The sequence below is a fragment of the Bolinopsis microptera genome, chromosome 5, assembly GCF_026151205.1.
Source record: "Bolinopsis microptera isolate Bmic1 chromosome 5, MBARI_Bmic_1.0, whole genome shotgun sequence".
NCBI lineage: Eukaryota > Metazoa > Ctenophora > Tentaculata > Lobata > Bolinopsidae > Bolinopsis > Bolinopsis microptera.
In genome coordinates this window covers 18,078,367-18,099,699 of record NC_087076.1, presented here as the reverse complement: position 1 = coordinate 18,099,699, position 21,333 = coordinate 18,078,367, and the positions used below count along the sequence as shown (strand labels likewise).

Genomic DNA, 21,333 nt, shown 5'->3' with positions numbered 1-21,333 from the left:
TTTTCTTCGGCCTCAGTGTTTTGGAATTTGTTATCTCTGTGATTAAGATTCAACATATCTGTGTAAGTTTTCAAAGAAATTTTCTTTCTTTTGTATGTATGAAACTGAACATCACTTTTAAAGCCCAATATCTGTGCAGTAGCGAACATGGCCCCCACATCTCGTCAACCCATACTGTTTCCGGAGCTAGAGGACATTGAGTTTTGTAGCTGTAGAGCAGACCTGGTTACCCAGCACGACGGTGAGGTGTATGTGTGTAATCCAGATAATTCTCATTGTTATATCTTCTATCACAGAGATCTACAGCCTGACAAACCCCTTCAAACACAGGTATGACAGGTTTTTTCCCCCTTTTTTTCTATTTATCAGCTCTGTTTGCACCAAGGCTTGATGAGTTTAGTAATAAAACATTTTGATCATGACAGCAAGTGACTTGAACATTAATTTTCAGGAGTTGATGTTGTCGCAAATACCAAGTTTCACGATATCCCATATATCGGTGAGTCCTAAGGGACAAAAGTTGCTGCTTTGGGGTGAGCACGGCATTGCTGTAGTTGAAATTCCAAGACGGAGGAAACCCAACGGAATCACTACCTGCAGGTACATATTGTGTAATGTGTGGTATTGTGTAACTTCAGTCAAAGCGATTTATATGCGGCTGGCATTCCCCATGCAATGTTATACCGCATAACATGCCTCGTATTTTGTTTCAAAGTCCTCAATAGTACTCGATGTTGCGGTATTGCCACCACTTTGAGAGACCTTGACATACTCTGAAGGAGATACTGTGATAGCCGTTCGTATAAGCTAAACGACTTGTTTTTTACCATCTGGAAAGTTTAAAGAAAATTGATCAACATGATCTCGAGATAAATACCTTAGTACCACTCAAAACCACCAATTTGAAGATATTTCCTTGTGTTTGAAGTGATATCTCAAGTTTCGCACATAGAAATTCGCCCAAACTCTCACAGATTATTGCTATTATAATTATTTTTCTATCTGAAAAGTTTCAAGAAATTTGTATTTCTATGTTATTTTTAAAACACTTGATTTTCGACCATTTTATTTGGTACAATTTTGTAGAAAGTCCTTCTGACTGTCCAAAATTATTGTTCAGTATTTGTAGCGCGCGAAGTCATTTTATCTTGGTAGCAAACAATTTGGTTGCACCGTAGAGCCGCGTTTTTGCGTTGCCGCTTCTATTAAATCGATCTCTTGAATTGTGAACCTTGTGCTTATTGTATAATATGTTTGTTAATTGTTTATAGAACCCGTCCCCAATCTCGTATCAGAAAAAATCTCGGGGAGTTTAGAGCCAAAATTTCAACTTTAATTGCACCTACATGTCATAGTCCCCTGCTAGCTACACGGCATGTAAACAGGGATTGGCTAGTTAGAGGCGGTCCGTGTAGGCCTTACACTGTGCTTTCAGCAATACTCATATGTATAAGTTTCGACTGTCGGAATGGGACCACTTTACAGTTAGTTCATTTAAGAGAAGTCAACAGGTATTGCGGCATGTTGACCATGATCTTGCCTATATAATGCTGTGTTGAATTAATTCTCTTGTCCGATAAATCATAAAACTAATATCTGTCTGAGAATGGAGACGTTAGATGTCTAGGGGATGCTTCTTGCAACCATCGGCTATAATTTAACAGCTTTGTTTATCAGGTGTACGTTCATTGCAGCCAGATTTTTTCAAGGACATACGAAGATATCGGCGGCTGATGTTAAGTGGCACTTTGGACATACTGAGGACACTCACCTCGTCGCCCTTACTTCAGACAATATTTTGAGGTTGTTTGTCACGATATGACAATTATTTTCGGTTTCACTTTCTATATTTTGTTTCAATTTGTTAAACAATAATATGACCTATGGTCTGCTATGTTTTTTTTTACAAAATGAAACGAAATTTCTTTACTATAATAATTACTATCATTACTCATAGTTACTATGGTTACTATCATAATTTATCCTCAGAGTGTACTCCACGGAGGAGCCAGCCTGTGCAATTGCAAGCTACCCCCTCTTCAACACGGACAGTATCATACCTTATCTACACTGCCTAAACGTGTCTGCCGGCCCATCTTTGCTATCCGCGCAAGCTGGTCAGTGCTTTGTTTGTTGTTCAGTGATTTGTTCAGTGGATTGTTCATACGAATAATTGAGCTGTGACTGATTGGTTGAAACTTTACGGCTAAGGAATTTCTACGGCTCATTCAGTTTATACGCATTTTTAATTGACTGAATTTATATTGGAAGTGTCTTGATTCTTATCTTTAAATGTTTTTATTTTCACGCATATATTCCTATTTTACATCCTTTACACTTGCTTTCAGGGAGTATGGTTTCGTTTACGTTTGGGCCAGTGGTCGAAGGGGAAGAAGCTGTTACTGTATTTGTTTTGGAGGAAAATTCTGATGTGTTTACTTTAAGTCTCCCATTAAATAATAATAGAACGTAAGTTTTGTTATTTCTTTTTTACTAAAAAGCTGAATATTTGATGTTTACTCTCTTTTCAGTTATTGATCTTATCAGTCGTGTCATGAAGTTATCAAATTACATTTTTGTAACAGATCTTTCTTATTGCAGTTCTAGGAGTGAGCTGAGAGGACCTTTAAAAGTTCTGCCTCCCGATAACGAGAATTACGAACTAGATGCTTGTTCTATTCTGTGTTTGCAGTCCAACCCTCCTGTTCTTGCCGTTGCTACACTTTCTGGTACTCTCCAACACTTGGCTCTTCTTCAGGACTCTGAGGTAGACTTTGACCTTAACCTTGTGCTAAGTAACTTTTTAATGTTTACCAACCGTGCGTTTAATGTCCGTGGTCAGGTTACCGTATATGGTTTATCCATAACGCTTGAGAATAAAACCAGGATAAAAGAAATAATATGCAGAATCTATAGCTGCTAGTGCTTTTATCTGACGTTTATAACAGGTTGAAGAAGAGGAGTGTTTGTACCTGCTGGAGACAGTTGAAATAGAGCTACCAGATTTAGTGGAGGAGGAAGGAGAGAGCACGTGTACACAAAGTAGTGACGAGGATGTCAGTGCTATCAGTCTGATCCCTGATCCCACTGCTCGAGACCGGTATTTTGTCCGGCACAATACCGGAATACACAGTGTTTTTCTTCCCGCAGTTCAACGTCTAGAGCACTTTGTAAAAGGTATGTTTGTTTTTATGCTGTTGTTACGACAATCATTCACGTGCACAAATATAATACGAGACTCTCAACTCTCCAGTGCAGGGAGTTCTGACACTTACCTGAGACCTCATACGAATATGTGTGACCAGCACGAGGGTTATTATTACCCTCAGTACATACTAAAATGTCTACCCTCCGTGATGGCAAAACTTTACTTATCTTATACAAAACTATATAAAATTACGGCACTAAATCACACTCCACTAAATCCCACTCCAATAAATCCCACTCCACTAAATCCCACTCCACAAAATCCCACTCCACTAAATTCCACTCCAAAAAAACCCACGCCACAAAATCCCACTCCACTAAATCCCACTCCACTAAATCCCACTCTACTAAATCCCACTCCACTAAATCCCACTCCACTAAATTCCACTCCACTAAATCCCACTCCACTAAATCCCACTCCACTAAATCCCACTCCACTAAATCCCACTCTACTAAATCCCACTCCACTAAATCCCACTCCATTAAATCCCACTACACTAAATCCCACTCTACTAAATCCCACTCCAATAAATCCCACTCCAATAAATCCCACTCCAATAAATCCCACTCCACAAAATCCCACTCTACTAAATCCCACTCTACTAAATCCCACTGCACTAAATCCCACTGCACTAATCAGTAATCACTCTATCTTGACAGCAGAGGACGGTGAGCTCAACCTGGAGTGTGAGTGTGTTGCTGAGCACATGTTGTGTGTGCAGCCGGTGGGAGCCGGGGACCCTACTTGTCTGTTTGGCAGCACTGTAGTCCAGGACCCAATGTTAGGTGCTCACCTACTCGTCCTCATCAGCAACGCTGAGTTTATATCTCTACCTATCAGGTTTACTAAATCTCAACAACCAACGTGTTCAATGTTTATTAACATTCAGTTAGCAAAATAAGGTCACCTGTTCAATATATCATCACATTACAATTAACCATCTAATTAAAACCATCTAATTAAAACCATCTTATTAAAACCATCTTATTAAAACCATCTAATTAAAACCATCTTATTAAAACCATCTAATTATTTCTGATCCCAATTAGATCGGTACACCGAGAAGAGATACCCCTGTTATCAGGCGGAGACAAATCCTCACACTGTGCTAGTCCAATGAAACAAGTCCACTCTCAACTGTTCAGTCAGAAGCTACAGGGAATACTGGCTAGGAACATCAGTAACCCCTTGTTAAGGTAACAGTTAGCTGCATATAATAATATACTTGCATAATATACAGGAAATACTGCCACTCTGAATTAATATCACTCTCGGACACGATCCTAACTTCCATTAACATGTTCAGGTGTGGCAACAGTGCGGGGATGTCCCAGAAAGCGTTACTGGAACTTCTCATGAAGAGCACGCAAGTTTTTAGGGAAGAGTACATCGCTAAACAGAGCAAGGCTAGAGGAGAACTGCTCCATCACATGTCATTATTACAGGTATTGATGTAATATGTCAGTGATTTAGATTGTTTTCATTAAGGAACATCGAAACTAATTAATATGTTCGCTGCTTACTAGATTCCCCCACAATCTAAATCCCAAAATCTGCCTCTCATTTTTATGAGATCTTGTTAACAGTAACTTATTGTTTTTAAGTAATTTTACTGCTTACTTTATTAACTAACTTTGACCGCTAACCTTTGCTGCTTACGTTGACCGCTAATTTTGTCCACTAACTTTAACTGCTAACTTTGTCAGCTAACTTTAACCGCTAACTTGCACCGCAGGAACAACAAACTCAGCACAAGAGTGAGTTATCAGAACTTCAAAACTCCGTGTCAGAGTTAGCGGGTGAATCAGAAAAACTCTGCGACAGATCAAGCAGAATATCAAAACGCCAGCAACTGCTGAGACAGCGGTAAGTTCATCATTTACATTCAAATTTATATCTGGAATTAGGTTGCTTTAATTTTCTTTGGCATTCTTCTTCGTTAGGATGAGAACTATAATCATTTTTTTACTTTTCCGTTTCGGTATATACATTCCCTGGAAATTGGAATGCATATACCGAAACGGATGAGACGGATGATTCCCATCTAAATTCTAATTGCAAACTGTTAATATCGGTTTTACAATAAACATTTTTGGTTAACGCCCAACTATCACAGAGTATCCGGTGTGATGCGAGAAGTTCAAAACCTGCTCCCTGACTTATCTTCAGCTGAGCTATCCTTCAAAGAAGAGATGCACTCAATGTCCCGGTCCCTTAAATCCCTTAAACAGGACGCTGAGCAACTTCATCAGAAATTGAAGTTCCAGAACAAAACTGGTAAAAACCTGCCCTCGCTGTCTGATGAGCAGCAGGACCGTGTTAGGGCTATTCTTAAAGAAAAGTAAGTTACATTTCTAGAAGTTCTTTGATGAATATTTGCTTTAAAAGATGTCATTTCCTTTGTTAAAGGGATCATGAAGTGTCCCCGACTTAATCGTCAAAACATTTCACATATACTATCACATAGAAACAGTAATATAAGAATAGGGCTCGGAATTCCAAGATTCGTAACTTAATTATGTCGCGTGAAATCGATACTGGAAGATCGCCCTATTTTGTTGGATTGCGGCTAACTGTCAGACACCGCAATAGAAACAGTGTTAAAATGCACATTTTTATTCATGTGCTGTGGCGCCGATTTATTTGATAAAATCTTCAAATTAACGACACTTGATAGATTTGACTTTTATCTTTCGAAAATTGTGGTTGTATAATGTGCATAATATACACAAGCGTCAAATAATTGTTTTATAGATTTACTAGTAAAAGCTCTTACGGGCATTTTCTGCTCGATACGCTAGGGACTCCACATACATCTTTCTAGACGTACTTTTGACCGAAGAATCGATTAAACGTGGTTTTGAAATGATAAGTCTGAGTTTCCCCAGGTAAAATCGCAAAAAACCGATTTTTGGGCCAAAAATATGCCAAAAAACCATGTTTTTTGAATTTTGAGCAAGTTAATTTCGTTGGCATATCAGCAAAATGTGCATGAAGATAGCTGAAACACAGCCGCACATGATGGCATTAAAATTAAGCTATTATTCCAGGATTTCGTGCTACATTCAAGTTCCATGAAGTGAGCTGCCTTTAATTGCTTGTAGGAACTAGATTAATCGCTGTACACCAAATTTAGGAAGATATGTGAAATATAATGGTTTATACCTGATGGTAATCTTGTCGGTTCAAAAAAATAACCAACAGAAAACTTTTTATGGACGATTAAAATCAGGTGTTTTTACACATGTCGTATATGCTATCCTGTCACCTAGCCGCAACTTGGAAAAATGTAATTGATATGCCCCATATTATCTCAGCTTGTGAAGCAATTACGACGGAGCTATTTTGGGATTGCGGCAGAATTATCAAGCCTAGCTCACTACCAAAGTTTCGAGTATTTTTGAAGAATTCGCAAATTTACACTTCATGATCTCTTTAACAAAGTTGTGCATGTTGGTTTAGTTATGAGAACCTAGTCTGTTATTTGTTCATAACATTTTTCTATTTCAGTGATAATCAAATAAATTCGTTGGTTTCAAGGATCAAATCTACTAATGCTCAGTTCTCGTGACATTGATGGCAACTATTATGGACGATTACGTTTTCATCTGATGAACTGATATGGTTAAACAATAAACATGGTATAAATAATTTTACTGACTCCTCTTTCGACATACTTCGTGTTATTGCTATTTATAAAATAAAACTAGAAGAATCCCAGGGGACACTTTTAAGTTTTTATAATATTGATTTTGACAAGTTCATATTATTGAGATGTGTTTATTTATTAAAGTTTGAAGTCTGAACACATAATAAACAATTTTGTTTCATTTGAATAACGTTCATTTATAATCCCAATAACAAGTTCATTTTAAAGGTAGCTGCGTCGTTTAGAAATAGAAATGAGAATAACCGCAGTATGAAAACAAATTACATTTATTCTCACAAATTAATCAAATATTATTGAAAGCTAGCCAATAAATGAATGTTGCGATGTTGGATATGGGATTGGGAGTTTGAAAAGTCTACCAATAAAGACTTCGGAGACTTCCTAGCCAGAGTAAGTCATTATTATGATTTCATATCCACTTTCATTAGACCGTATCATGAACTATGTGCCATGTATTAATCCCCTTAAATTATTTATTTGTCAAGTTTAATATGATTAACGTAAGTTAATACCTTAACATTGAACAAGCTTTTTAACGTTCAGTCATCCCCCCTCCCCCCATATTGGTTGCAATATGATGGCAATTATATTTCAACCAGTTGTAACTTCAAGGACCTTGGTAGTTTGGATTAGAAGAGTACTCATTCTTTGGCGGCCGGATGGGCATCGGAATCATAAGGAGGGGGTGGTTGTGCTGGGTAATCACCTGGTTGTGCTGGGTAACCACCTGGTTGTGCTGGGTGACCACCTGGTTGTCCTGAGTAAGCTGTTGCGCCATAATCGGTTGGAGAAGCCTCAGCATCGATGATCTGGACGACAGCGAGTCTAAATCCTCTTCTTCTATGGCTTATAGATTTCTTGATAATGCACATGAGTATCAAAATGAAAAATATAGAAAATCCTACACAACCAGCTATGAAGAAGTAATTATCATCTTTGTTGCAGTAGGCGTCCCCATTGCTGTGGTAGGAGCAGGAGAAGTAACCTTGGCAGCTGGTCCCGTTCCCAGAATCGCCATCCCACTGACACTGGGGATATCCGTTGTAGTTAGTGTCACAGTGTTGGTACGACTGATCGCATTTGATGTAAGTGTCTTTGTTTCGCCCGGTACCCCAACACTTCTGATCGTAGCAATCCCAACTGCTTACAGACCCGAGAATGGATAGGGTGATTGTTAATATTAACAGCCTCATTGCTTCTTGCTTCTGAGTTTGGATATGTTAGATTAAAGCATGCTTCGAGTTTTTACAAAGATACGAGATACATTATATAACACATATGCTAAGAGCAACTTAGTTTACAGAAGCATGATAAAAATATAAAGGATCTGAGATCATAAAACGCGCTGCTATCAGACAAAGAGCAGCTTTGTACTGTGAGGCTGTATGCCATTGCTAACGTAAGCAAATTTCAAAGCCCTGAAAAACAGGGGGGGGGGGTTGCAACGACCATTAATGTCAGTAGATGGAATTTTGTCAAAACTGACATTGTCATTAATGGTCATTAATTGTCATTAATGGTCATTAATGGTCATTAATGGTCATTAAATAATTGAAATTCGTCGCACCAGATAGTGAAAGTGAAGACAAGGATCTTCATGACTTAGTTACTATAAAAAACAAGAAAATGAACAAAAACACCTCTATTACGAAGTTCTGTAATTTTGGTAAGACGATATTTGGAAATAAAAGTCGGAGATCGAAATTTTTTGGTACCGGCTGTTTCGAGGGTTCTGTGCCATACCAACCGGGCTGCAAAAATTCTTCTAAGCCCTGTCAACGTCGAACAATTCGAAAGGGCGACTCATTAAGTGCTACCTTTGTTCCAAAAAAGGCTAAACGTCCCCTTCGTTGCCTCGGTACCATTTTATCAATGAGTGTCTCTGCTTCAAAAAAGGGCAACTGCAGATCTAGACGAATTCCTGCCGCATCAATTTGTCCCTATCATGACGACAGTGCTCGATTTTGGGTCAAAACTGCCGAAGGCAGAGTATTGAACTGTAAACGAATTGTTCTATCTAATCCTAGGAAAAGATCAGCTTTTTTGTTGTCCGATTCAGACTGATGACGATGTATTTCATGAAGTGCTAAAGTTGAATAAGTTCATCTACTGTGTAATTACTATATAATCGACTAGCATAATGATTTGGCCTAAATATAAATCTTGATATGATATAAGAACGGGAACGAAGTATTTAATTTTAATACCCGTGTTATTATTATTTTATTATTGATTGTTATTTTACTATTGATACGATCTGATACTCCTAAATTGCCCTTTGAATTATTATTATTGATAACTATAATAAGTCACCAACTGTTATCTGGTTTAAATCCCGTGGCCGCAAAATGTGTTCTTCATTACATTCGAACTTAATAAATGTAATCCCTAACTCACTCTGGAATCCACTCAAGTGATATTCTGGAAGGTCTGCCTAACCACGGAAGATTCTATTCTAAGTTTTCTCTTTCGAATCTCTAATTGTAAATGTAAAATAATAACATATACTTGTAGTTAGTTAACTTAAGGTAGGGTCTAAATGATGCAGGCGTCCGTCCTTTTCGCTCTAAGAAGTGCCGGAAAAAACATGACCATTAATGTCAGTAGATGAAATTTTGACAAAACTGACATTGTCATTAATGGTCATTAATGGTCATTAATGGTCATTGATGGTCATTAATGGTCATTAATGGTCGTTGCAACCCCCCCCCCCCCCCCCCCCCCCGAAAAACACCTATCGCAGGTTGAGAGATTTAACGTTTACAATATTGCTTTTTATCTCACTACATTACAGGTTATTTTTCATAACGTTGAAAAATGAATATTGTTAGAATGATTTGTGAGGAAACAGGAAAAATGTACATCAATAATACAATAATAACACATTACACAACACTGATAGAAATAATGGGAAAAAATGATAAGAATACGGTAATGGCAAGCGAAACTCGAAACTCGAAATGACACTTATCTACAAACGAACTGAAGATCACTGAGGGAATGTCCCGTGAGCGGTGAGGGAATGTCCCGTTGGCACGGTGACCTTCTCTCAGCGGCTCAATCCAAGATTTGGTGTCAAGTTAACAATCAGCAGTCTATATTTCAGTACAGTAGAATGAGTGGTTCGTTACAGAACGAGCTGCCTAATATAATATTGCTTCTCGCTGAATCAACTCCAGAAAATCAAACAAATTATTAGTAATACTTATATAGTTAATTGAGTTATGGCAGTTTTTAGTAGTAATTCAACGTTCGATGCTTTTGATTTCAGAAACACCCCAAATCTCCGAATTAACGTGTATTTTGCAATAGGGGCCCGCGGTTCGTGAAAATGGTTCGTTTCGTGTAATTTGGGGGGGGGGGGGGGGGGGGTGGTTTTGAGATACACCCACATTTTCGCGCCTAATAATTGAACGCCTGCTTGTTGATGCTTAACGCCTATTAACGCTAAACGGAAATATTCGAAAAAATCGGTTTTAACGATCTTGTGAAAAAACGTTTTTAACGAATACTCCGCTTGTCTCATAGAATCCAAAAAGGACAGGACAGGACAGGACATTGGCGGACATTGTCGGACAGTGTTTGCCGATCTTCCTTAGTGGGAACTTTATAATTACGGTGCAGACCTCCTAATAACAAGTAGAATTCAAAAGTCGAAACAGCCTCCCATTTTGGTTTTGACTCACCGAGTAAAAGAAAAAAATAAAATCTTCTCCATTTAAAGTAAGCCACCCCGACCCGACCACTCCGTCAAAATAAAATAGTTTACAGGAGACTGTGGGAAAGAGTGAACCTATGACGGTATCACAGCTTGTGGACCTGCATGTGTACCAGAATAATAAGTTCCAGTTCGGGTATCGTCTTCGTTAACGTTCCTTTGTTCATATTAAATAAAGAGACGTTCCCTGAAATATTCACATGAACTTGGATAAGGTAGGCATGTTGGTACAATGCGGGGGGGGGGGGGGGGTGTCACGTCCGTCTATGTCCGCTTGTCTCATAGAATCCAAAAAGGACAGGACAGGACAGGACATAGGCGAACATTGGCGGACATTGGCGGACATTATTAGCGGACATTTGCATAATAGCGGAAAAAAGTGGACAGCAAAATTTTGACAATGATTCTAAGTCTATATTTTTCAACGTTTTTCTGGAAACCACTTTAGTTCATGTTTCATGCTACCCTGATCATTATGAGCCGAAAATATTTTTCCACACCTACCCTTCGATATCCAATTTTGAACTCGAGGGTTTCCCTCGGAAGGCAGGCCTCCCCTTCGCAATACGAGCTCGGAAGCGGGAGCTCTGCCTTCAGAGGTACGTATCGAGAATGACCCGGACCGAAAATTTTCTAAGTCGACATTTTTCAAAGTTTTTCTGGAAACTACTTCAGTTCATGTTCTATGCTACCCTGATCATTATGAGCCGAAAATCCGATTCCGAGATTGGTTCGTAAAGGGGAGGCTTTCTGAGATTGAATCGCAAAGGGGATGCCTCGATAGGTTATAAATATATGCTTCTTATGAATATAAGCTCATTCCAATTGTCCAAATTATGAGCGAAAAATTCTCATAATGTTTGTCCGCTTATGTCCGCCAATGTCCGTCCGAGCCCGTCAATGTCCGCTAATGTCCCAAAAAACACGTCCGTTGTCTCATAGAATCCAAAAAGAACAGGACATAGGCGGACATGTCACCACCCTCCATAGTCCATAACAACTAAGCCATTTTCATAACCATGTTATAAAGGGGGATTACTGTATTTAATTAGAGAAATATCCCCGTTTTTTGCTGCTATTATATGAATATCTATAACATATAAGATTATTATTATACAATTAATCTCGGGCTATAATTCTAATACCCAATCATCGGGTTAAACTGAAAGTTGTATAGTACATTCTCACATATCTTGTGCATCATCTTATGTGGGGCAGGAGTGTAATTTGCCGTACTCTATAATCCAATTCTATAAACAGCAGTACGCAGGGAGTACGTGGGGTGCCATTGTCTCACATCACAGTACTTGACTTTGCTTTTGTTAAATCAAGTCTCAGCCTTTCAATGTTTTCTAATCAAGTAAGAGTTCACTGACCTAAAATGGCCACTCAAGTCTTACATTTTTTCCCGATCTATGACTCAAAGTGCCGAAGGCACAAAAGAGTCAAGGACAAGGGTTAGCGAACGAGGTTTTTTTGTATATGGTAGCTTGCGACCGTGCGTGCGAGCGTGCGTGCGAGCGTGCGTACGCACTATGTGACGTGCCCTCGCCCCTGCAGTTATCGCCCACGTTTCTGCCTGTGCAAAGTTATTTTGCGCGATAATCTGAATTAAACAATTGTTAGCGCGCGGTGCTGAACTGCTCAAGTACATTGTTAATTTCACCATGCACGCATCCCGCTAGGCACTAATTGATAGCATATTATTATTATTTTGAGTTAGTATTACTATTTTGCACAGGTTGCATAAACAATAAACATATGGTTACATAGAAATATACACGATTTTCAAATTCAATATGGAATTATATTAACTGGGCGGCGCTCGGCCTGTCACTCCGCCATATCTGCATGCTTATAAACAGTAAAGACTGGGGTCCCCAGGTGGTATGGAATATGATAAAATACGCCATCACGGATCGGGAAATTGAGCGGCCATCCACAAAAGAAAAGCGGCCGCATTTCTTGTTTCTTTAAAATACCCAAAAAAACCCAACTTTACCTGACATTTCTGTTTTGAGAATGGGATTTTTTGGGGTTGGACACCCTCAAATTCCTTCCTCGAGTTAAAGCGAGATCTTCAATTTTACTCAATACGTACTGTAATAAGGCCAAGGGATACCCTGCAATTCGCTGATATATCTCATAAGATTAATCATAGAAAATACTATTATGTAATTATATGGAATAAATATAATTTATAATGTATATTGTACAGCAGCTACAATTCAAACAAATCGGATAAAAATACGAACATTTAATTAAGTTTAAATTCATGGGGTAAAAATAGCCAATTTATTCAAATATTTTTATTGGAACAAACTTTCTCCGGACGTCAAGAACTCTGTGACAGTTTTAGGTTTTAAAATTAAATTAGAAGGATTTAAGAAAGATATGATTTCTAAAAGTATTACAAATGATTGCTTTTTTTGGAATATTTCTAATGAAGTTTTAGTAAGAATTGAAGGAGCCAGTTATGTCAGTAATAAAGAGAAACACAACAATTATCTTTGGTTCCATCCTTATGTGGCAAATAAGCATTTTATAAATCTTTATTCCACTGGGAAGTCTTTAAAATAGGATAATAATGTTTTTGATAAAATTGTTTTTAAATATTGTATTTGATAAATAATTAATGTTGGTGGGGAAATATTTATTATATATTTTTTCACACAGTGCGATGAAATTTTGTAGACATGTGTGATGATGTGATGTCATAAATTTTACTTTACTCTACTTTTTATTTAGTCTGATAACTTATCAGACTTTTTAAACTACATTGAGTTTAAAAACTTAAACTGTAAACGACAAGACAGATTTATACGATACAATGATATTCATATAAGAAAGAACACGATGATTGAAAAGGGAAATATTGAAATAGGCCAAAAATTTATAATTGGCCCTTCAGGTATCCCGAACAGAGAACAGCTCTTATTTTACCCTAGAGCAACAACTATCAGCAGGTAATCCCTGCTCTATTCTGGAGAGGGTAGGAATTTTAGTTAAAACCATTCTATCCTGAAAGAGTTTATATTCCAAAAGAGTTGGCGACCTTTTTTAATGCCAAAGTTATCAGCCGGACTACTAAAGTCTCGAAGATACAAATTCTGTTTGACAATGTTTAAAGTGGTAACTGTCTGATGATTATAAAACCATTAACATGATTCACGATCCCTCTCCTGTATGTATGTTATCTCTCTTGTATCGTTGTTAATCACCAAGTTATGGCTTGCCGTTCTATCGAATAGGTTCTGAATGTTCCATCTGTTGTTCATTAGAGCTTTAAACCTGAATTTAGTACAGTTAATACCTCTGTTTCAATGCTACTTTTATTATCAAGTACTCATGAAAAACTGTCATCTTACCTTTTAACAAATTTTCCTAAATAAAATTTTCTGTTACAATTTAAACATTAAGTTATAATTCATTGTTGGTCACATTTAGGGACTTCTTTATTTTTTGAATCATATTTTTTAAATCATACTTATCGAACCTTCCTCCTCCTCTATGCCTTTTTTCTTTGTAGTCCACGCCTTTAGCTTTACTTGACGGACGAGCGTGCTTTACTTTCACATCCGGGCAAAGTGCAACTTTCATGCCAGCTGCCTTCAGTCTAATAAATATATCCTTGTGTTCCGCTATCATTAGCTCTGGATCCCATCCTCCTATATCCAATATCTCTTTGGTTCGTGCCAGAAATGCGTTCGAAGTAATATCGCATCTGACACAACTTGGATGGTTTGGAATTGTTTGGTTGACAAGTGTGCAAGCAGAATGGTAAATTCCTAGTTTACGGATTGCCTTGTTTTTGTTAAAATATCCAAATCCAAGGTATGCAGTAAAGTTAATCCCTACATCGTAAGCAGCTGAGGCCACAGTGACATCGGTAGTGTCCAGAATTTCAACAAGTTTATCGAGTTTTGTGTATTCATTGAACATGATATCATCATCATTAAGGAAGAAGTACTTAGTCTTGACCTGCATAACAGCCAGATTCCTCCCTCGAGCTATACCGAGATCTTCATTTTTACTCACTACGTACTGTAATAAGGGATACTCTGCAATTTGCTGATTTATTTCATCAGGGTAATCGTTTGGTCCGTCGTCGTATGCAACTATCGGAAGATCGAATCCCAGACTTTCTCTCACTGATTCAGCTAGACGCAATATAAGATGTGGTCTTCGGGTTGTTTTTACTGCAAGTGTCACACATTCCCACAGCTTTGTACATCTTCCCACCTGGCCAGGTGGCAGGAGTTTCACCGGCTCTCTTTTGTTGAACCCACACGCTTTAAAGTCACATGAACTATTTGGAGGTACAACAGCCATCTTTAACAATTGTCTGTCTTCTTGAAAAAAACCCTCCTCCATCAGTAGCATTCTGGAAGCATGCTTATCACAACGTGTTAATCCAACAGGATCCTCCAGACAAGGACTTGTTGTAACGTTCATATCGTTCCTCTCTGACATTGGTGTGATGCACAACTCTTCATTTTTCACGATACGCTGTATGTAAAACATTCCATCTGTGTTTTCTGTAAAGAACCTTTCTGTGACATCAGAGCAATCTACCAGTTCCAGAAATTTGGCAGTGTCATGGCTTTTGTAGTTGACACATCTTCCAGTTCTCTCGTATATCAGACGATTATCCATCGTTAGACTGAACGCCTGAGGGTATATTTATTAATGATGACAAACATTTACCTTCATTCATATTTATTTTAGTTATGGTGGTAATATGGTTAGTAATTCAACTTTAAATGTTTTTGATTAATTCCCAAAAATACTCAATTAGTATTATCTTCTGCAGTGGAAGAAACATAAGTTGTCACTAAGTCTCACCTGCTGCAAATCAGGATCACAGAACTGTACTGTCAACTTTTCTCCGTCACTAGAGTCTATACATCTACCTTCATACCATAATCTTAATCGGTGGTTGTGGAATATGTAACCACCAATATTGGTATGAATACTGATATTTTTGGAGTTTGCCCTTAGTTTTACTGGAAAAGAAACCATTAGCTCGTTTTCTTTAGTTGAATTTTCTAGGAATGCAGGATCGTATACTATCCCACTCCTCAAATTGTAAAAGAAAAAATTGATCATCAAAACCACGAGGACTAATTTGATTAGCTGCAGCCATCGAGTTAATGTTGACTTGATTTTGCGAACGAGACCCATATCTTTTGCCACCTAAAAATAGAATCTGATTTAAGATAACACGCAACCAAATAAAGTTGATATTTTCTTGGCCATTTGATGACCCTCAGAGACCAGAGTCAATGATTAACCACTTATAATGTCCTCATTTATGCACATCGACCTGCATTTCATAGTAGAAGGCTTGGCATTTTTTGAGACCCTCAAGGTGTTTACTGTTTATAAACAACAAAATCCGAACCCAAAACTTCAGATTGGAAAAATCTCCCTTTTGGCCCCGCCCATTTACATGTTATATTCATATATAGTAATTTTAGCTTCTGAACATTGCAGAAACTTTTGAGAAGGCTTAAATTGACCGCAATGGCCACAATCATATACAACTTATGCAACAATCTATGCCAAAAATGCCTTATGATGGATTTATTGGCCAAACTGATTTTGGCCATGCCTGCACCGGTGCACTGGCCCAATTTTACTAACTTTTGATAATGATATAAAAATGTAAAAGACTTCTAGATGTTTTTAAACTAACCGCATGGCCGGGGAGTAATGGGATATGGTCGTTAGGTATGGTAACAGGTAAACTAGAGTATAAGCTCATTTATATCAGATCATTGAAACTATTTGTCATCTTGGTGTAAGTTCCATTTTCCAACCACAAAGTGCGGTGACTCCAGTCTTATTCAGTGACGTTTGATTTATCATATTGTGATAATATGATATTATATATAATTGATCATAAGAAAACTTAATTGATCTGAAATTTTGATAAAGCAAACAAGCGAATAGAAAGGAATAATCATTATTAACAACATTAACACTAATAATTAATGCCGATCAATCAGCTGATAAATTAAGTCAGTAAGTACGCTGTAAAATGTAGAATTATTAATTCATTACTAGTGCAGCTAAGACAAACTTAGACAATAACAATAAGATTACAATCTATATGAGTACATGCCTCGCTTTTGTTAACGAAAAAGCTTGCTTATAGTTATGTGTATCATCATACATATCATCACATATTCCCATGAGTACAAAATAAACCGCTACAACAATGAAGATTGGGGGGTTCCAATGGCAAACACGAATTTCGCAACAGTTTCACCACGCACTATCAATTTTCTCTAGTTCTACTATGTATTTGGAACACAAACTTTGAAAGTTTCCAAATTGAAATTGAAAGTGTCCAGTTAAGCTATTCCCCCATATATATGTATGAATATAAGCAGCTGAAGCCACAGTGACATCAGTTGTGTCTAGGATTTCAACAAGTTTATCGAGTTTTGTGTATTCATTGAACATGATATTATGATCATCAAGAAGGAAGAAGGGCAGTATCGAGATAGCCCGACCACTGGTCCGCGGACCACTGTCCGCGGACCACTGTCTGCGGACCACTGTCTACGGACCACTGTCTGCGGACCACTGTCTGCGGACCACTGTCTACCAGATCATATTACTGTATAATAACAGTATCCCCTGAATCAAGCAACAGGTGTTTGTGAATAGTTGATTGGTTACCAGATCATATGAATGGTATGTATGGTATCTTGGATGCAATTTGTTACATTTGGAGCGGACACGAGGAGCATGAGCAGAGGAGTTAGCAAGACCTCCGGCATCAGAAGATGCTACAGGGTCATGAGCAGCGCATGATATACCAGCATGCCTCTTGTTGCAGAAAACGCAGAAGATGATGTGAACCCTGCTTGATTCAGGGGATGATGTGAACCCTGCTTGATTCAGGGGATACTGTTATTATACAGTGGTCCGCGGACAGTGGTCCGCAGACCACTGGTCCGCGGACCAGTGGTCGGGCTATCTCGATACTGCCGGAAGAAGTACTTAGTCTTGACCTGCATAACAGCCAAATTCCTTCCTCGAGTTATAGCGAGATCTTCATTTTTACTCACTACGTACTGTAATAAGGGATACTCTGCAATTCGCTGATGTATCTCATAAGATTAATCATAGAAAATACTACTATGTAATTATATGGAATACAGCAATAGCAGCAAATCTGGGGAAACTTTGAAATACACCACTTTGAAGCATTTGACCACCCCTTAAAAATCACAAATTATGAATTCTAGTAATCTGAATATTTACATAGGTCCAAAAATGTCATAGCTTCATGATAGTGCAACGAAATAAATCCCAGAACATTTTGGTGCTGAGTTAGGTGGTTAAGTAGTCGAAATATGACTGATTTGTTAGTGGACATTTTTTTGTACTTCTAACACTCAAACCCTTACTAAACTGAAGATATGAGTGTTACAGTTAAAATTGATGGTCATTATTGAACAGAAACGGTTCATTGACACATAGTTGAAGAAAGAAATTAAAAAGGTTAATAAATGTGGTCTGTGGAGTGGTTTATATGTGTTTATGTTACAGTGTACGCGTGCGCGCGCGCGCGTACTTAACCATCTGTAGGCCAACATATTTAGTTTATGCTTAATTTCTTTATATATTATGTCACCACTAGAGTGCCCAATACTTTTAGTGAAGGTGTAATGTAAAACGGTTAACCACCAACTGTGGTATATCAAAAAAACCCCAAAAGTGTACGCGTGCGCGCGCGCGCGTACTTAACCACCTGGAATGGCACAGCATTGAGATATCACCATAATTCCAAAAGCAGAGTACACCATCCAGGTGCCCAAAACTTTTGGCTATAGTCCCAATACCATAAAACCTTAGATGTGGCCATAATGTGGTTAAAACATGTTGATTTTGGACCTTCGGTCAACAGAAACCATCACAAATTAACCATTATTCAGCACAATCTGACCTTTTGGTGCCTTATTTTGTTTTGATATTTGATTATGAGAGATAGCTGAAGGATAATAAGTGATTTTAAAGATAATGCAACAAATGTGTGGCCGTATGGCGGTTAAAACGACCAAAAACACTGATTTTGGTCAATTTTAGACCTTTATTAACCATGATGGACGCAACATAGGACTCAGCAATGTTTCTGGTCATATAAATGAGCAGGTAGTTATATCTAGATAATGTAGCATGGCCAGCTATAGCTTTACAAAGCTAATATGTGCTCTAAAAATGGTTAATTGGTGCAAATATAGGGTATTTTCGAGACATTTTAACCACCTTAGCTGCACATTGATCGGAATGCATGAACTTGGGGTCAATTATGCATTTGTAAACAAATATACACTCATTTGGATACCAAACCATTATCTGAAGTTCATATTGTGGTTAATTTTCACTTTAATAGATGCCTTGTTCAACAGCCTAGCAAGTAATATAGCCCTTTTAACCACTTTTATGACAACATTTCTTGATAACTTTTATCAAGACCCTTCAAATGTCCTTTGTTGACTATAAAATGTTGACTAAAATCATTAATAATGTTTTGATTTGTGGTTAACAACAAATTTTGACATTTTAACCATCTTTTTAGCACTTTTTACGAATATTAACCACCTCAAATCAACCATACTATTAAATTGCACATTTGTGATAAAAAATTATCATCCATGCACAAATGAACAACCACCAACTATACATCTATAATCAGAGCAATATTTATAGCTCACCGTTCATCTTCAATTTAACCACCATTAGGACCACAATATGCCCCCCATGAGGTTTGAAAACTTTTGTGATAGTTGCACCATGATATGATCTCAATATAATGACTACTCAGTTCATAATATCATATCTCAAAATGGTGGTTAACCCTAAATCTGGTATTTTAACCACCATAGTGGCCACATATATGACCCATTAACCACAATTATTCAACATAACCGTACTGCAGTGTTTTGTGCACCAGAAAAACATCACTCCAACATTGAGATTAACCACAATGAGCTGCAACATAATGTTGAAGTCAACATACTCAAATTGTGTGAAAAAAGTCAATGTCCACCAAGTTTCCCCAGATTTGCTGCTATTGCTGAATAAATATAATTTATAATGGATATCGTACAGCAGTAACAATTCAAACAAATCGGATAAAAATAGGAACATTTAATTAAGTTGAAATTCATAGCGTAGAAATAGCCAACTTAATGAAACTTAAACTGCAAACGACAAGACTGATTTATATTTTATATGATACAATGATATTCATATAAGAAAGAACACGATGATTGAAAAGGGAAATATTTAAATAGGCTAAAAATTTAAAATTGACCCTTTAGGTATCCGTATCCCAAACAGGGAACAGCTCTTATTTTACCCTAGAGCAACAACTATCAGCAGGTAATCCCTGCTCTATTCTGGAGAGGTTAGGAATTTTAGTTGAAACCATGCTATCCTGAAAGATGTTCTATTCTGAAAGAGTTGGCAACCCTTATAATGCCAAAGTTATCAGCCGGACTTCTAAAGGCAGGTCTCGAAGACCCAGGAAACGTTAAATATTACTGGCTGGCCGTGTTACTACAGGTTGTCTAATTTAAACAGATGGCTTGACCTTGCGTGCGACATTAAGTGATTTGCACACGTGGCACATTCCAATCTTTAAGCAGCCAGCACGGGACACAATTCAGCCAATCAGACGACAGGAATCCGCTAAGTTAAACTTGCAAACTTGTGATCGGCCCAAAATGAGACTTTTCTGGAGATTTTGAGATAAGTCAAAATCTATGTTGTCCCTAATTTTCCTTCTGGGAAGGAAACGTTATTTTTATAAGGCGAACATTTTGCAAAAAGCCGGAAGTCTCTAGCTCTCTTACTTTTGAAGTTAAGCCCCAGCCAGTAAGGTTTCCTGGGGATACAATTTCTGTTTGACAATGTTTAAAGTGCAAGTGGTAACTAATTGATGATTATAAATACATTAAAGGGATCATGAAGTGTCCCCGACTTAATCGTCAAAACATTTCACATATACTATCACATAGAAACACTAATATAAGAATAGGGCTCGGAATTCCCAGATTCGTAACTTAATTATGTCGCGTGAAATCGATACTGGAAGATCGCCCTATTTTGTTGGATTGCGGCTAACTGTCAGACACCGCAATAGAAACAGTGTTAAAATGCACATTTTGATTCATGTGCTGTGGCGCCAATTTAATTGATAAAATCTTCAAATTAACGACACTTGATAGATTTGACTTTTATCTTTCGAAAATTGTGGTTGTATAATGTGCATAATATACACAAGCGTCAAATAATTGTCTTATAAATTTACTAGTAAAAGCTCTTACGGGCATTTTCTGCTCGATACGCTAGGGACTCCACATACATCTTTCTAGACGTACTTTTGACCGTAGAATCGATTAAACGTGGTTTTGAAATGATAAGTCTGAGTTTCCCCAGGTAAAATCGCAAAAAACCGATTTTTGGGCCAAAAATATGCCAAAAAACCATGTTTTTTGAATTTTTGAGCAATTTAATTTCGTTGGCATATCAGCAAAATGTGCATGAAGATAGCTGAAACACAGCCGCACATTATGGCATTAAAATTAAGCTATTATTCCAGGATTTCGTGCTACATTCAAGTTCAATGAAGTGAGCTGCCTTTAATTGCTTGTAGGAACTAGATTAATCGCTGTACACCAAATTTAGGAAGATATGTGAAATATAATGGTTTAT

General features: G+C 37.7%; 3 protein-coding genes across 3 annotated transcripts in view; 1 reads left to right on the top strand and 2 right to left on the bottom strand.

Moving 5' to 3' along the window:
• LOC134814978 (exosome complex component RRP45-like) overlaps positions 1 to 21,333 on the bottom strand; it is a 112,171-nt gene that overhangs the window by 65,377 nt on the left and 25,461 nt on the right. The gene's annotated exons all lie outside the window — the stretch shown is intronic.
• On the top strand, positions 54 to 7,064 carry LOC134814975 (nucleoporin 88-like). Its single transcript, XM_063823368.1, has 13 exons — positions 54 to 330; positions 452 to 600; positions 1,678 to 1,803; positions 1,990 to 2,117; positions 2,349 to 2,469; positions 2,602 to 2,767; positions 2,949 to 3,177; positions 3,868 to 4,048; positions 4,258 to 4,404; positions 4,515 to 4,653; positions 4,944 to 5,074; positions 5,325 to 5,549; positions 6,719 to 7,064. The coding sequence occupies exons 1-13, from the start codon at positions 148 to 150 to the stop codon at positions 6,777 to 6,779; spliced, it is 1,986 nt and encodes a 661-aa protein (XP_063679438.1). The 5' UTR covers positions 54 to 147; the 3' UTR covers positions 6,780 to 7,064.
• Positions 13,416 to 15,795, bottom strand: LOC134815615 (uncharacterized). Its single transcript, XM_063824165.1, has 3 exons — positions 15,442 to 15,795; positions 14,093 to 15,267; positions 13,416 to 13,887 (listed from the first exon to the last, which is right to left on the bottom strand). The coding sequence occupies exons 1-3, from the start codon at positions 15,778 to 15,780 to the stop codon at positions 13,755 to 13,757; spliced, it is 1,647 nt and encodes a 548-aa protein (XP_063680235.1). The 5' UTR covers positions 15,781 to 15,795; the 3' UTR covers positions 13,416 to 13,754.

Bases quoted from the DNA above. Each gene is read 5' to 3' on its own strand.
- LOC134815615 (XM_063824165.1), bottom strand. From the start codon at position 15,780: ATGGGTCTCGTTCGCAAAATCAAGTCAACATTAACTCGATGGCTGCAG. The intron at 15,268-15,441 runs GTGAGACTTAGT...ATATACCCTCAG, and splicing joins GTGATCCTGATTTGCAGCAG to GCGTTCAGTCTAACGATGGA. The intron at 13,888-14,092 runs GTTCGATAAGTA...TACTAAATTCAG, and splicing joins AGGCATAGAGGAGGAGGAAG to GTTTAAAGCTCTAATGAACA.
- LOC134814975 (XM_063823368.1), top strand. From the start codon at position 148: ATGGCCCCCACATCTCGTCAACCCATACTGTTTCCGGAGCTAGAGGAC. The intron at 4,049-4,257 runs GTTTACTAAATC...GATCCCAATTAG, and splicing joins TTTATATCTCTACCTATCAG to ATCGGTACACCGAGAAGAGA. The intron at 4,654-4,943 runs GTATTGATGTAA...CTTGCACCGCAG, and splicing joins ATCACATGTCATTATTACAG to GAACAACAAACTCAGCACAA.